Genomic DNA, 12,219 nt, shown 5'->3' on the forward strand with positions numbered 1-12,219 from the left:
AAAGCACTAAATCCCTTGAGATATCTGGCTTTCTTTAAGATAACTTTTGATGCTCCAACTACCCTGTCTTCCCTGCAAAATCTCTTATATTTTCTGCCCCCCACCCACTCCAAACCCCTCTACAACCCCCTCTTGCCACCATAGCCTCTCGGAATTATCTTAGCTACTGTGTCATGGGATCAAGTCCTCAGTTTTGTCTGCTAGGTGAAACAACTCTCAACTTTTACGTTGTGCTTTTTTTTTCCCAGTCAACAACTTCAAGGAAAGAAAATTTTCACCATCTCCACTTCTTTCCTATCATTGTTATTCCATTCATTTCGCCATTACTACTGAAAATAATTTTCTTTTCAAAATGACACGCTCAGCGTGTCAGACGCCCCGCGCCTCAGAAAGAGCAGGTCCCCCGGCCTGAAGGACTGGAACACCTCCAAGCACCTTCCTCTTCAGGTCCTCACGCTATAAGCCAGCTCCAAGCTGAGCTTCCCAGCGCGGGGTCCCATGACAACTGTCGCAGCACCAGAGAAACCGTCGGCCTGCTCACTCCACACTAGGGGGCGCCTGGTTCCCGGGCAAACCAGCCGCGCTCGCTAGACCAAACTCCGCCCGTCTCTCCTCCTCCGGACGAGGTCAACGCCCCGTCCCCGCCCTCCCCAAGGCTGCCAACGAGGCAGGCTCTGATACACATGCGCAAACACGTCCACCACGCAGCTACGTAAGGCGCGTGAGCCCTCTAAGCTCCGCCTCTCGGCCGCGTCTCTAAGTTTCCAGTTCCGGCCTCACAGGGGTGTGGAGCAGCCGGGAACATGCGGCTGTCGTTCGCCGCCGCGGTCTCCCACGGCCGCGTATACCGCCGCCTAGGCCTTGGTCCCGAGTCCCGCATTCACCTGTTGCAGAACTTGCTTACGGGACTGGTGCGACACGAACGCATCGAGGCGTCATGGGCACGCGTGGACGAGCTGAGGGGCTACGCCGAGAAGGTAAGGGGCGTGACCCTCTTGTGCCTCTCCTAGGTCTGGCCTGAGGGGGCGGGATCCGGCTGGAGTTGGGGAAGAATTGGGACCGCCCTGGTAAAGAGTGCCGGAAGTCTCCTTATTACCATGAGTTGAACCTACTCCTGTGGCCCCTCAAATGGAGACCTGATTAGGACTGCGTGTTTAGAGGTAGCTTGAATTAGCGACATGCTTTGCTAGTGTATGGAATGAATAGGTTGCAATTTGGCATTAGAGGATTAAGATTGACGCCTCCTTTCTTGCTCGGATTTTGGTGAGTGATGTTGTGTCCTCACAGCTCATCGACTACGGGAAGCTGGGAGACACCAACGAACGAGCCATGCGCATGGCGGACTTCTGGCTCACGGTGAGTGCATCGTGTCCACTTCCCAGATCTTATCCTTTGATTCCTAAGTGGAAGGGAGTTGTTAGAGGAAAGGGAATTGAGCGAAATTAAGGCACGCACTTACGGACAAATGTGAACTAAGTAAGAGATACATTTCCTACGTTGAGTTCAACGTGAATCTCAGTCTACACAACTGCCCGTAATTGATCAGTTTATAATGCCACGTCGGAGGGTGAGGGAAGGGATGTGGGTGTGTGTGTGTTTTAACCCTACCTTTGGGGATGCTGAAAGTTCATGTCTCGGTGATGGTGCCTGACTCTGCTCTCTCCTGGAAAACTCCTCCTCTAGGAGAAAGACTTGATCCCAAAGCTGTTTCAAGTACTGGCCCCTCGGTACCAAGGTCAGAATGGGGGCTACACGAGAATGCTGCAGATCCCAAATCGGAGTCAGCAGGATCGGGCCAAAATGGCAGTGATTGAGTACAAAGGGAACTGTCTCCCACCCCTGCCCCTGCCACGCCGAGACAGCAACCTTACACTCCTAAACCAGCTGCTTCAGGGGCTGCGGCAGGACCAGGAAGCAAGCACGCGCAGCTCCCACCCAGCTCAAACACCAGAGGTTTAACTGAAGCCAAAGGGCATGTGGCCCTCATCAGTGCCCGTGATCACAGCCTTGGGAGCTCTATTAAGCTCGAAGAACTGGAGCTTGAGTTGTAAAATGGACTGTCTGATTGGAGTCTGGAGCCCAGAACTTTCTGAGAGCCAGATACCCTTTTCTTTGCACAATAGGTAAAAATCATTGTATGTATGTAAACTGATTGTTTTCCCCCCTTCGGATTTCTGGAGAATGAGAACTCTACATCGGTCTGTATGAGGCAGTAAATTCATGGCATGTTTCTGGCTCTTAATCTGGGTTGTGTTGAATTAACACGGTTTTGTTGTTCTTCATGCCTGATTATATGGGGCATGTATTCTGTAATTCCAAACTGGCCCCCATAGGTGGTTGAGTTTTGTTATCTAGCACAGAGACTGAGCCCCTGGGATTTCTTAAAAGATTACTTCCTGAAGGGTTGGAGGGTGAACATCTAGAAGTGAACTTTCTGTAATAATCTGGCACCGTAGGAACCTTCAAGGTTCCAATCCTCTGTTTCTGGACAGGATCACATGTTACCTTCAAGTGCTCCCTTCAAACCCTGAACAGACTTCAGAGGAGAGGACCATCAACCTGGCCAGGAGAGTGGAAGCATTTAGCAGAGGATGTTGACTGCAGGATAAGCTCCTTCCTTTGAGGGTGGGAATGGAGGGGTGAAGAAGAGGGTAGAAGTGGAAGGAAGATTAGAAAGTTAAATACGTGGGAATTTCCTGGAAGTTTTCATTGTTGTCAAATCTGGCCCTCTCTGGGAACTCGGAAGAAGGAAATCCGTCTTCAGAATGGTCAGGATGTGAGAAGTAGGAAGTTCCTTTATGTGCACTAGGAACTGCGAAGCCAGACTGGGCCCGGCCAGGCTGCCCATCCCTCACACTCACAGGCTTCACTTGGGAGATAGTCATGGGAAGTCTTGGAACTATCATCCCTGCACGAATACGGGATAGCAGGGCCTAGCAGATCCCAGATTTCTAGTACAGTGAAAAAAAGATTTTTATCTTAGGGCAGACCTTCAGAGGGTATTTGGCCCACCAAACCCATACACTGTTTGAGATAATAAGGGTGCCGGTGGAGGGCTCCCCAGTCTAGCAGACAGATACTGGCCTTAGTGCCAGCTGCTCTGGTCTCATTTCAGGTCAGCTGCCTAAGTGAGAAACTGATCTGCCCCCAACAGAGATCTCATCTCTTTTATTCTACTCCAGTTGGTCTTCTGCACTGTTACAAAAAACCTTTTTCTGACATTATATTTTAAGTGACATATAGTAGACACTTAGAATATTTATTGACTAACATTTAACTCTGAATGCTCCTCAAAAAAAATTTGCTCCCGTTCTGCGTTTTTGGCACTAACTCATTCCCCTCAGCCAGATATCTTAGAGTCAGCCTTGACTCCTAGAAAAAGCACTTTCTTTAAAATTAAAACCACATCTCTAAGTGTTGGTATCAGGTGGATTATGACTGGACTCTTACATCTTTTCCTCTTAGGCCTGAGAAATATACCTTCCTTTGGGGCTTTCAGTAGTTCCCCAAGTGTTTTATTCAGCATCTGCTAGTACCCAGCATCATTTTAGGCACTAGGGATATCCTAGTTAGCAAGTGTCGGCCATATATTGGGCCCTGGGCTACACATTAGGATATAGAATTGAGAAGAAACAACCTGTGCCATCAAGGAGCTCACAGCCTGATGGGCCATGTCCAGTGCCACAGTGGTCTCAAGAGACACTGCGTCCCCTTTAATGTTTTTGCCTATATAGTAGATAGAGTATGTGAACCCTAAAGCATTTACTAAAGGCTCAGGGATTGGTGCAGTGGTAAAGAACTCCCCTGCCAATGCAAGAGACGAGTTCAATACCTGGGTTGGGAAAATCCTCTGAAGTAGGAAATGGCAACTCACTCCAGTATTCTTGCCTGGAAAATTCCATAGACAGAGAGTCTCATGGGCTGCAGTCCATGGGGTCACAGAGTTGGACTGGACTGAATATAAACACTGGGATAACACCAGGGAAATAACAGTATAGCAGTTTCACTAATCAGGCCTATAAATGGCAAGTCTTCACCTAAATAGGTGGAATATGCCCCCAAATCCATGCTGGCACCTATTTAATAAATTCCAAACTCCCAAGTGAGGCCCATATATAGTAAAAATTCCCTCCTACTTGCAAAGTTTCTCTGTTCAGGCTCTAGCTTCACAAGTTATGCCCATTCTCCTCAAAATGTAACAAATTTACTCTAGTCTAAATAGACCAATGGCAGTGTAAGCCCAGAATCCAAAGGAAACTATTACAAAAGTCAGGCTATTATATTATACTCATTTTCTGCAGTAAAATTAGCACGTCATGTGAAATTTATTTCCATAGTGTTTCTCAAATCTGTGCACACACCTCCCTAGTCTGAAATCCAAGACCTCTCTATCCTGGATTACTCCAATAGTCCCCTAATGTTCTTCCCTGCACACTGCAGCCATAGTGATAGGGATCTGCTGTCTTAATTCTCTGCTCTTCTTTTCCAATAGAGAAGGAGTCCAGCTTCCTTACTGTGACTCTCCTCAGTGAGTAGGCATCTGCTCATTGCTCCAACTTCTCTTGTCTCTAATTTTATGTTCCAGAGTCATGGAAGGCCTTATTTTGACCATTTCCCTATGTGTGGGCTTCCCAGGTGGCACTAGTGGTAAATAAAGAACCTGCCTGCCAATGAGACAGAAGAGACACTAGGTGGGGAAGATTCCCTGGAGGAGGGCATGGCAACCCACTCCAGTATTCTTGCCTGGAGAATCTCCATGGATGGAGGAGCCTGGCAGGCTACAGTTCATAGGATCACAAAGAGTCAGACACACTTAGCACCTTCCCTGTGCATGGCTTTCCTTAATACATTTTGTTCATCTACCACCCAGAGAACTCCCTGCCTTTTACCTACCTGACTTGTACACACACTTTTGGTATTTCTTGGGTGACTGCTCTGACCATCTCCAAACAAGTTTATTACTTAGTGACCCTAGGTGCCACTACGGTATTTCCGTAATGCACTGAATTCACCACATTGCGTTACAGTTCCTTGCAGTGGGTTGATTCCCAAACAAACGCCCCAGATTAGTCTAAAGGCAGTCATGGTACTTCCACCCCCTGGCTATTGATGGGTTCAAAGATAGACAGGTCTTAAATAATTTGAGGCAGTGAGAATCTTGGCTCTGTAACAGTAAGAATACATATTATTCTGATAAACAGGGAACTGGCTCAAGGCTGAAGATGATACTGAGAATGGTAGGTTAGAAAAACTAAAAGATACTATATAATAAGAATCTTTAGTGATTATTCCCATTTGTGCCTGAGTTTTTTCTATGAATTGCTACCAAAAGTAATCTGATCTATTGTTTTGTAGTGTTGAATTTTTAGTGTTTCTCCAAATTTTTTTTTTACCGCAGATCAAAATACATTTATCAGAACACAATATTGATGTGTGTGTATATATACATATATATTGTTGAGACAAAAGCATCACAAAACATTATTTATAAATGTCATGTGCACTGATATTGTCTAGTCTCTTCTAGTTTACTTTTTTAAAATGAGGGTCCCAACTCACCAAGTTGATTCTACAACTCAGTAATGTTTTACAACCTAGCTCTGAAATACCTGATTTAAGCCAGCATTACAGTGATTCAGCATTAGCTTTGCTGGTTAAAATCCAAGCTTGTATCCTGACACGAAGGCCTTCTATGACCTGGCCTGTCACCTCTCAGACTTGTCTCCTACCTTAATCCTATAGTTAACTTGTTATTCTCCAAATGTATCATACCTTTCTGCATGATGGTGCCTCTAGTGTAGTGCTTGCCCTCTTGCAGGCTACCTCCTACATGTCATTCAAATCTCTACCCAAAGTCAGTTTTTTGAGGCCAACTTCACATCACCTTCCATAAGGGAATAGGTCCATTCTTGGGTGCAGTAAGAGCCCTGAGGTATGGCTGTCAAAAGCGTTCTCACGCTGTACTATAGTTGCCTGTCTGCTTGGCTGACTCCTTCACTCAGCTGAGCACCCAAAGCCAGGAGCTGGGATTCACCCTTCTGGATAACTCTGTGCCTACAGTTGAACCTAAATTCAGTATATGTTTTTTAAATGAGGAAGCATCAGCTACATGTTGTCTTTGTCATAATCAGCTCTCTGGCTTAGCTTTACAAAACCAAAAATGTAATGTATGCAGGGACAGTGCTGAGCTACACTGCTGAAGATACCAAAGCTGAAGAAACGGGCTCCTTCCTCTCCAGGGACTTAGGTGTTCATAATGACAATCAAGAATATAAACTTGTGTCAAACTCTGATTTCCCACACATTTCATATTTCAATTTCCTGAAATATTTCTAACCTACCTACAGACAGAAAATGCCTGTACATATTCCAAGATGTAGCCAGAAGCTGATCTGTTGCCTACTCTAAGAAGTATTCACTGAATTCTGCAAGCTAAGTTAGGGACTTTTCCAGTGGTCCAGTTTCTCATGGTACACCCTTCGTTGTAGCAACGGCACAGTTACATTGTTCAACACCCATCACTAGCTGATGAATTCCTAGAGGGTAGGGGAGATGCCTAATCAACTCTTGGGCCACCCAGTAGAGAACCTGGGAAAAATAGGCATCTATAAATGCCTCAACTGAGTCAACATATTGTACTAAGTTCTTCAGCCAAGTTCTGCATTTTAAGTTTCCTAACTCCTCCCTTCCCCAGTTTCCTCTTACTTCATCTGAAAATGAACTTCCTGTGATGCTGATTCCCCATTGTTCACTACTGGATAATGTCCATACCCATGAAGTTTTCCTCTGTGCCCTTAAATGTGGGGGCATATTGTAGCTCTGACTCAGGAACATGAATTCGGTAGTTAAATTTGAGCTGTCCTAATAATAAAAAGGATTTCCCTGGTGGCTCAGATGGTAAAGAATCTGCCTGCAATGTGGGAGATCTAGGTTTGATTCCTAAGTGGTCTGTGTATTTATTTTGAGGCAAGGAGTTTCAACTTTTGTGACATTTTGCATTCTGTTCCACAATATATATGTTTAATTTAAAAAAATGGTTTTAGTTCTTACAAGTTAAATATTGTACATTGCACACACACATACTAATTCTATCAAAATTGATGCTATAGGAAGATGAACTTTGTTTACACTGTGGCTTCACGTATACTTTGGCACACCACTGTGTGGCCCAGCATGAAAAGCCAAAGCATTAAAGTTTTACTGCCCTTCACTTCAAGAAGATGAAAACACGAAAGCTGTACCTAGAGATGTAACTGAATACTCAATCCCATTGCCCTGACTTAACTTCTAACTGCTCTTTCTTAAAACTGGTCTCAGAAGGTTTCCTACAATTAACCTTTCCTTTTATCTCACATGGAACAAAGGAAAAGAAAAATAGTTCAGTTTTGTATGTGCTGAGTTTGAGATGCCTGAGAGCGTGTGGAGTTTAGGAAAGAGTTCTTCCCTGGGAAAGAAGATTTGAGAGTTCTTGGCAGTTAAAGCTAAGGAAATGGATGGGATGACTCAGGGTGTATATGTAGAGGGAAAGGAGACTGAGGTCAGACATTAGGGGACAGACAGGATACAGAATATGAAGGAGACTGAGAAATTGCCTTTCAGAGAGGAAAGAGAACCTACAAAATTCATCACAGTACCCAGTACACTGTCTTCCTTGTGCATAGGAGAGACTCAAAAATTAATTACCAAATGAATTTAGCAAACATAGTCCTCCTTCATTCAAAGCACGGTGCTAGTATAGAGAATACAGGGATGACTCCTCCAGGGCCCAACAGGCCATTTGGAGGGACAAATCATGAATAAGCAAAAGATAGTAAGATGGATAGCTAATAACGTGGTGTGCACGAGGCATACTGGAGTACTGAGAAAGGAGGGGATCAGTAAGGAACTTTTCAGAGGAAACAGTGCTAGGGCTGAATGTTGAAGAACGAGTAGGCACTCATCAAGTGTTGGGTAGCAAAGTCCCCTGGGAGGGCACTCCAGGCAGCAAGATCTGCAGGTAGAAGTGTGTTGAATTATGAAACAGAATGGAGTGGTTGAGAAATTCCAAGTAAGTAATTTGGTACATCTGGGATTTAGTTTTAAGGATGAAGTGGAGGAAATGAAGCGAGAAAGCCAGGCAAGATCAGGTTACAAAGGGCCCTGTAAGACATGATAAAGTGCTTGGATTTTATCCTGAAGACAAGGGGAAGCCGCTGAAGGATTTTTAAATGAAGAGAAAAGGGATCAGATTTAAAATTCAGAACGATCATTCTTGCATCAGACCGGAAGATGGGCTAGGGGACAAGACTTGAAGCAAGGAAATCGAATAAGAGGCTAGTTAAGGAATCCAAGGGGAGTTGAGGGAAGACTAGACTAGGACAGAAGCAGAGGGAATGGAGAGAAGCCCACAGATCAAACAGGTATAGAGGAGATAGAATAGACTAGATATCACGTGTGTTTCATGAGGTAGAGGAAGAAGTTAAGGGTCAAGCACAATACCACATTACTGCTTGGACAGCCGGGTGAAATAATTCCATTGACAGAGAATGAAGACGGCAGAGGAGAAGCAGATCTGAGATGAGCTTCGTTGTAAACATACTCATGTTAGCTATCTCATGAAGGGTTGTTCTGGAGTTCAGAGGATATATAAGATAGCAATACACATGTGAGAATCACACACATCTGTAGAAACTGAAGCAACTGGACTGGATGAGATTCCCCTCAAAAAATATAGAGTGAAAGGAAAAGGACAGAGTCAACATTCAAAGGCCACACAGAAAAAGAAGCCCTCTGAGGAGTGTGAAAAGAACTGCAGCTAGAACACCGGTGTCTCAAAATCCAGGGGATGTGGGGTCAGAAATATCTTCAGATTCTGAGCTTCTGGGGACAGACACTAGATAATTTTTGTGTTCTCAGAACCTAATGTTGGCCAGGCTCCAAATCGTAGTTATTATAATGAGTATCTTTGGCCATCCGGCTTGAGAATTAGGATATTCGCTGTTGACCGCTAATGGACCAGTTTCTTGAGAGGGGCAAAAGCAGAAACCATAAAAACAGCTAGAAAAGTGTAGTGACAGTGAAAAGGGAGGACAGGGACTTCCCTGGCAGTTCCATGGTTAAGACTTTGCCTTTCAATGCTGGGGGCAGGTGGGAGGGGAGTGCAGTTTCAATCCCTGGTCCTAGAGCTAAGATCCCATATGCCTTAGTCAAAAACCAAAACATAAAACAAGCAGTATTGTAACAAATTTCAGTAAAGATTTAAGAAAAGGAGTTGGGGAAAATAGAACAGAGATACAGCAGCAACTTGAGAGGAAAGGAGATTTAAAAAGTAAATTTTGAAGATCAGTGAATTGATCTTTTGCTATGGTCTGAATGTGTCCGCGCCCCCCCCCCCCCCAAATTCCTATGTTGAAATCCTAATGCCCAGGGATTTCCCTGGTGTCCAGGGACTAAGATTCCACACTCCCAGTGTAGGGGGCTCGGGTTTGATCAGGGAACTAGATCTCATATGCTGCAACTAAGAGGTCTCATGGCACAACTAAAAAAGATGCCCCAGCTAAAGACCCTGCATGACACAATGAAGATTTAAGACCCTGAATGCTGCAAAGACCAATGCAAATAAATAAGTAAAACAAGTTTCAGAAAGAACTCCTAAGCCCAATTGGATGGTATTGGGAGGTGGGGCCTTTGGAAGGTGCTTAGGTTTTGAGGGTGGAAGCCTCACAAATGGGAATATTGTTCTTATAAAGAGGGCACAGTGAGAAGATGTCAGCTATGAAACTGGATGAGGGTCCTTACTAGAATTCAGCCATGCCAGTACCTCGATCTTGGATTTCCCATCCTTCAAAACGATGAGAAATAAATTTCTATTGTTTATAAATAACCCAGTTTGTGGTATTTTTGTAATAATAGCCCAAATAGACTAAGACAATTTTATAATGAGTACTTTTGCCAGGCCTTAGTTATGGAGATGGATAGACACTTAAGGATTTAGACAAATTTAAGGGAAAAGTGCAAAATCTTGTGTTGAGGGCAAAGGGGCTGGAGGAGATCTTTCTCATTCCCTACTGCGGCTTCCACCACCTTTATGTAACGCCTCTTTTCTTAGAACTCAATACATTGGTTGTACCACCGCCTCCTGATATTCTTGGCTTTAACTGCTAGCGGATGCCTAAAGCACCTGCTGGCCCACTTCCTGTGCACAGGAAGTCAATTGGCAAGGCTGCATGTTGAACATGTCTGCCTTTGAGGAGAAAACATGCAGTGTGTAGCCCAGAGCTAGTCACAAAATGAATCAAACTTAGCAGGATGGGCTAGAGCAGATAGACAGACTATCAGGAATTCCAAACATGACTGAGAAATCAACATGGAGCTAGCAGAGACAGGAGCAAGTACAGGACAGTCCAAACTCTGAAAGGGTTTTGTAATACTAAGAAACACTTGCCCACATCCATCTTTTTTTATAACTGACTGGGCCATTCATTGCACAAGCCAACTGGGGGTGAAGGTGGGAGAAGACAGCTTCTGATCATTCACACATTGATTCAAGTCTTAGGCATAGTCTTACCATCCCAACCTGGGATGCTTCATTCAAGGTGCTGGCCCCGTAGTTCTTTATTGTTCTCTCCTCCTGAAGCCCATCTCTCCAGCCCATTCTGTTTACCAGGCCTTTGACCCTTTCGTGACCAGATCTACTTTACCCCTAAAGCTTTGCGCTCCAGAATCTCATTCTCTAAACCCAGCTTCTGGCCTCTGGGTCTCTCATTCCCTTTGCATATATATCAAATTTTCAAACTTTAGAAACTCTATAGTCTCCTGAACACTTTTCTGCCTGTGTGTACCAGGCCTTTCTTTCTTTAGTCTGGATATCATGATCCAACACCATCTGCTCTCATGGTAGCTCCTACTCAACCCCATGTCTTTCTCTCGCACCCACTTACGAATTACCAGGTTACTCCTGTGCAGTCATCACTAAGCTTCTAGGAACAAAAATGTATTACACAACCACTGACAATGGGATCAACAAAATTTGGTCCTGAACACAACTATGCAGTCGTAAATTGCTCAATCCTACCATCTCTTGACCCCCTCCAAATGTTCTACACTTCTCTTAAACTGTTTTGTATCATCTTCATGTCTTGTTATAAGCACTTAACCTCACCTCCTACTTCTAAAAAAAAAAAAAAAGAGGCTATAAGCATGGTCTTCTCAATTCTCTACCCTCCTGATCTTTATCTACATCCAGGAATTAGGCAATTAGCTGAAAATCTATTTACTGAAGACAGGTCACCCATTGACCAAGCTCCCAAAGGCTCAATTCATCAAGTTTTCCAAAGTTATCAAGTTTAAAAATTGTTGGTTTTGAGCACAAAAATCTAATCTGGTAAAGTTATCAATTCACCAAAAATTTGTTCCTGTCAGTAGTCTATAAAATTTATGGAAATTGTGTTTCATGGAAAGGTTTAATAACTTTGTAGGTTCACTTTTTTTTATTTTAGTTTTTAATTAATTTCAGGCTGACTTAGTTGAGTTTTACCAAAGTCTTCTCTTTAGGTCTATTGTGTACCACATTTCAATCAAATTGTATTGAATGTCACTATTGTTAGTAATCCTAACATCAGAAACTTAGGATTCAGATGCCCAAAACAAATAGATAATACTCATTTGATCAAGCTAATTTAAAAAAACATAGGAATTTTTAAAAAGTTAAAAACGGCACTTTCTAATTCATTCTGTGAAGCCATTATTACCATGAACTAAATCCAGAAAAAGACATCACAAGATTATGTCAATACCCCTTATAAACATAGATGCAAACTTTTCAACAGAATACTAGCAAACTGTATCCAACAACACAAAGAATTATAAACCAGAACCAAGTCAGTTTTACCCTAGAAATACAAGGTCAGTTACCATTCTGAACTCAATCAGTAAATAAAAACCAATTTTATTTCTACACACTGCTGCTGTTGCTGCTGAGTCACTTCAGTCATGTCGGAGTCTGTGCGACCCCATAGATGGCAGCCCACCAGGCTCCCCCATCCCTGGGATTCTCCAGGCAAGAACACTGGAGTGGGTTGCCATTTCCTTCTCCAATGCGTGAAAGTGAAGTCGCTCAGTTGTGTCCGACTTTTAGCAACCCCATGGACTGCAGCCCACCAGGCTCCTCTGTCCATGGGATTTTCCAGGCAAGAGTACTGTAGTGGGGTGCCATTGCCTTCTCCGACACACTAGCAAGGA

The 12,219-nt window shown here is 43.9% G+C and overlaps 1 protein-coding gene across 1 annotated transcript; it reads left to right on the forward strand.

Annotated features, from left to right (window-relative positions):
* Nucleotides 1-762: 762 nt before the first annotated feature.
* MRPL17 (mitochondrial ribosomal protein L17) lies at nucleotides 763-5,588 on the forward strand. Its single transcript, XM_052652605.1, is given in 5 exon segments — nucleotides 763-977; nucleotides 1,288-1,356; nucleotides 1,684-1,903; nucleotides 1,906-2,001; nucleotides 2,004-5,588. Coding segments are annotated over 5 exon segments (579 nt in total). The 5' UTR covers nucleotides 763-803; the 3' UTR covers nucleotides 2,024-5,588.
* Nucleotides 5,589-12,219: the final 6,631 nt, after the last annotated feature.

Source organism: Budorcas taxicolor, chromosome 15 (genome assembly GCF_023091745.1).
Source record: "Budorcas taxicolor isolate Tak-1 chromosome 15, Takin1.1, whole genome shotgun sequence".
Taxonomy (NCBI): domain Eukaryota; kingdom Metazoa; phylum Chordata; class Mammalia; order Artiodactyla; family Bovidae; genus Budorcas; species Budorcas taxicolor.